General features: G+C 48.2%; 1 protein-coding gene across 1 annotated transcript; it reads right to left on the bottom strand.

Moving 5' to 3' along the window:
- Positions 1-255: 255 nt before the first annotated feature.
- BHLHE40 (basic helix-loop-helix family member e40) lies at positions 256-4121 on the bottom strand. The gene is made up of 5 exons (XM_007954061.2): positions 4042-4121; positions 3802-3871; positions 3443-3550; positions 2398-2521; positions 256-1112 (listed from the first exon to the last, which is right to left on the bottom strand). Exons 1-5 carry the CDS (start codon positions 4119-4121, stop codon positions 256-258), a joined length of 1239 nt encoding a protein of 412 aa, XP_007952252.1.
- Between the last annotated feature and the right edge of the window lie 292 nt (positions 4122-4413).

Here is a 4413-nt window from a genome sequence, read left to right as displayed (position 1 = left end):
CAATCCCCCCTAAATCTGCTGATGTCAGATGCTCCTTCATGTCTTCCCTAAGCCAAAAGGAGCTTTCATGTCCCACAGCAACACTCATGCATACAACGCACACATGCACACATACGCCTACACCCACACCCTGAATCCTCTCTCCACACCTCAGATTAGCTCAGCATACACACTAGAACAATCTCACTGCACTCACAACTTTTTTTTTAAACTAAGGGAAGAATGCAAGCAAAGCAGCAGGGTTCCCTAAAGAGTTTAGTCTTTGGTTTCCAAGTTTAACGGGGGGATCTGCTTCAGAGCTTGAAGTAGAGCAGAAGAGTCTATGGACGGATGGGTTGGCAAGGGAGAAGGGAGTCTCTGGGGCATGAGCAAGGGAGCTGGGATCTTGTCTGGGTTCATGAAGCTGGTGAGGGCTGCAGTGGAGGCGTTGAGGCCTGGGTATAACACTGGAACGGAGGTGGGATACCAGCACTTCTCCAGCATGGGCAGGTAGGCAGTTGCAGAAGGTGGGATCAGATAGAAGGGTAGGCAAAAAGGAGGCTGGTGTGGGTGTGGGCCCAGGAATGGGGATCCAATCAGATCACTGCTAGAGTAATGGCCTTCATCATCTGAGAGCTGCATCCTGCCCTTTTTGGTGGGAGGTTCTTCAGATTCTTGCTTAATGGTGCCAATCTTTTCTCCCATGGCAAACCTGCGTCCATGATCACTTTTGAAGTACGGTTGCTCGTTACGCAAGTCACCCTTCTCTGATTCTCCTCCATAACCGCTGTCTGTATCTGTGTCACTGCCACTCTGCTCCCCACTAGAGTGAGGGAAAGTCCGCTGGATGACTGGCACACAGTTTTTCCCAGGCCCTTCAGAGCCTTTGGCCAGGGAGCTGGGTTTCTCCTTAAAGTCCATGGTTTTGGGTGCTGGGTCTGATGGCTTCCTAGAGGTACCACCCTGCAGCAGCTCAGAGACCACACGGTGGAGGTGAGTGACAAGCTGGGAAGACTTCAGGTCCCGAGTGTTCTCATGCTTGGCCAGATACTGAAGCACTTCCCGGGCACAGGTCTGGAAACCTGAGCAGAACATCTCCTGACCTGCGTCGACATTTCTCCCTGAGAGCTCACCTGGAGAAACAGACCCAAAGGGAGATGTTTCAGAAGGCCCTGTGGTTCACCTAGATACCTATGTTCCAAAGACTTTTTAAAAAAATAACATTTGCCAATTTGTGTTTCTAATGACAAAAGGAATATACTCAGAGGAAATCTGGATTACACTGAAAAGTATAAAGAACCAAATAAAAATAAGGCTGCATAATGTCCCACCTTAAAAAAGGTCCATTATTAAGAGATACTACTTTCCTTCTTTTTGAATGTGTATTTTGTTCTTGGGTTTTTATCATTAATGACACAGCAGTGAACATCCTGATATGTTTATAAATCCAAAAGCCAATTTACAGAAGAGCATCAACATACAGTGGCAAGATGGACATAGGGCAGATGATGATAAAATAAATGAAGGAACAAAAAACTTATTTTTAATGACTTAAAGTTGCAGTCATGCTGTACTCTTTAAAAAGGCTCTCCATTTTTAAGTCTTTTCTATGTTTTCTTTCTCTATATACCTGTCTCTTCTACATCTGTATGTCATGACTCCCAAGAAATTATGTATGATCATCTTCCTAATTCCCAGTGAAGAAACTGGCAGAAACATTTGCTGGGTGTGTGTGATTCCCATCAGATTCTCCTGGAAAGGCAGGCTGAGAAGGAAGGAATGAGGAAGTGGGTAGAAGAGTTGTCTCCACCAACCTGAACAGTATTATTTGGAAGGGGTGAGTCTGGAAGGTTAGAAGGTGAGTCTGATTCTCTGGAAGTCAGTAGAAATGAATGATGAAACCTCAGTGGTTTCATTAGGTTGTGCAATCAAGATACCTAGTGGCTACTCTGGGAACCGCATGAAATGCAGGAAAAAGTACTGCTGTCATCCTGCCAGAATCACATCACACGGTAAGGAAGCAGAGAGACAGGAAAACGCCGGGGCATACCCATGATCTCTTTCTTCTCTAATGAAAGAAGGCTAAAAGGATCAACTGTAAAATACCCACAATGCAAATTAGAGATGCTCTGGCATTTAAAAGGGAGGGGGAAAATCTCCAAGTACCCAGAAACTCCAAAGCCCCAAATGCCACAGAAACATTTTATCATTAGACTAATCTGTATTCATGCCAGGTGGCATACAGCAGCATTTCAAACGAAAAGTCTGACCTTTTAGGAAAGATAAAACTGTATCTTCCCAACCAATGTTCATAAGTAATTGGTTGCGGGAATATTTCTTACACCAGATGTTGAAGCCCACAGGCTCTCTCTTTGTGCTAGAACTCTTCTGAGATGATAAGCAGACTTGCGTACTCACCAGCCTGTAAACCGCTCTGCAGGGCAAGGATTTTCTGTTGTTGCTGATCAATTAGGTTTGTTAGTGCTTTCACATGCTTCAAGGTAAGTTCAAGAACCACTGCTTTTTCCAAGTGACCTAAGGTCTGGAATAAAAAGAACTTTAGTCAACAGTGAAGTCAGAAAAGTCCTACCTCTGGGGTATTTGTCAGCAATGAGAAATGTCTCTAAACAGAAATGGAACTGCCTTTCCTGGGTGGCCAATTCAGTTTTACGTTTGTGGAGAACATTTTTAAAAAGTATAAACACACACATACACACATATAAATGTCTAATTAAAGAATAAAAAACGTCGTGTCACCTGTCTTGGGAGGCATTCTGAGCGGCAGCTACCTCAGGAGAAAGCTCTGACAGATAAATTTCTCCAGCAGCCGCTGCTGACCTTAACTCAGGGGAATCCGGAGATAACATTTCTCTGCAGTGCTGTCAGCTGAGGAGGGACTTCTGTGTCTGGCAGCCAAGAGGCTTTCCCTAGCTTCTTGTCTCACTCCCTTTCAGAACTTCTAGCTCATTCCAGCTTTTTTCTTTCTCCCAATACTATTTTTTCCCCCTTTTCCCCAGCCAAAGCCTGCCAAGTTAGTAAGCTGTTGGCGTCTACCACGAAAGGACTGGACGTAAAAATCATTCACTAAAGCAAATTCCCCAGTCTTTTCTTAAACGGGGGTAAATAAAATCTGCATGCTACTTGGTCTGTTTCTTGAATTAGGAAAGCTATCGAACCCTGAAAAATCACCAGAAGGGAAAGTCTTAAACTCTTGAGAAAAAAGCAGTAAGGGGACTTGATGTGTTGGAGGCAACTTGGATAAGTCCAAGTAGTTCTCATCTCATTTGGATGAAGCTTAAACAAAATCCTAGATCTGAGAGGGGTACTTAATGCTGAACCACCAGCCAGCTCCGATCTAGCCGTCAAGTTTGCAGTTCCCCGTGGGGCCTGCAGGCGGCGAGTAACCCCCGCCCGCCCTCCCGGCGGAGGAGCTGGGTTGGAGAGCTGCCAGATTCTCACTTACTGTAAGTTTGAGGTGCTCGGGTAGAAGGTCTTTCAGCTGGGCGATGCACTCGTTAATCCGGTCACGTCTCTTCTTCTCGATGAGCCGGTGCGGCAGTTTGTAGGTCTCCTGCAAAGTGCACGGGGGGGTGGTTGGGCTTCGCGAAGATGCTAAGCCCCCGCGGCGAAAGAGGAGTCGGGCAGGGGAACAGAGTCACATCCAGAACCACCTTTTGCGCCTTCTTTTCCGTATTACTCAGTAGGGGCACCGAACCCACATCTTGCATTCCCCCGCCAACCTCAAAGCGAGAAAACTTTCTTGGCAACTAAGCGCTCGCAGGGGGCTGGGGCGAGTGGTCCCCAGTGGCGCGGTGCGCTTACCTTACTGTCGTCGTTCCGCTTTATTCCCCGCCTCGACTTGTACACTTGGTACATGTGGGCAAAATCCATCCTGCAAGGAGAGGGATCAGGAAAGGTCGTGACTTCGCGTGCGCACCGGCTTATAGGGACCCTGTCGGGCAAGAACCCTATATACGCCAAGGAGAACTGCTCAGAGTTGGGAGCGGTGCAGAACGCAAGGCTGGAGTTACGACTTGAAGGGGTCAAGAGGCGCCAACTTACCCTGGTAGGTCTCCAGGCTCTAGTCCTGGTGCTTTTGGCAGGCAGGCGGGAGGTGGTTGCGCGCTGGGGATCCGCTCCATAGTGCGGCGAGCCGGGGATACTTCGCGCTTCAGTCTGTGCTAATGGGACGTCGAGGTGAGTACTGTTCTGGAGGGGACTTCAAGGGTGATCTCCCAGGAGTTCTTCTGAGTCTGAGCTCCTTGAAATCCGCTGGGCTATCCTGGAGCCGCGGCTTTGAGGTGCTGCTTCAGTTAAGGGCGTGCATGGCCCGGTGTCCTGGCGGCCTCTAGCTCCGGCTCTGCGCACAGACTGGCGGCGTGTGCTCCGAGCGCCGTCTGCGCCGGGCGAGCCAAGTGAATGAGAAGTGGGGCG

Source organism: Orycteropus afer, unplaced genomic scaffold (genome assembly GCF_000298275.1).
Source record: "Orycteropus afer afer isolate SDZICR_OR568_19922 unplaced genomic scaffold, OryAfe1.0 scaffold00429, whole genome shotgun sequence".
NCBI lineage: Eukaryota > Metazoa > Chordata > Mammalia > Tubulidentata > Orycteropodidae > Orycteropus > Orycteropus afer.
The sequence above is the reverse complement of the archived record's forward strand: the minus strand, read 5'-3'. Positions and strand labels throughout refer to the sequence as shown.

Excerpts from the sequence above, each read along its gene's own strand:
- BHLHE40 (XM_007954061.2), bottom strand. The coding sequence starts at position 4,121 with ATGGAGCGGATCCCCAGCGCGCAACCACCTCCCGCCTGCCTGCCAAAA. Across the intron at positions 3,872-4,041 it reads GAGCCTGGAGACCTACCAGG|GATGGATTTTGCCCACATGT; the intron begins GTAAGTTGGCGC and ends CTCTCCTTGCAG. Across the intron at positions 1,113-2,397 it reads GCAGAGCGGTTTACAGGCTG|GTGAGCTCTCAGGGAGAAAT; the intron begins GTGAGTACGCAA and ends CTGTTTCTCCAG.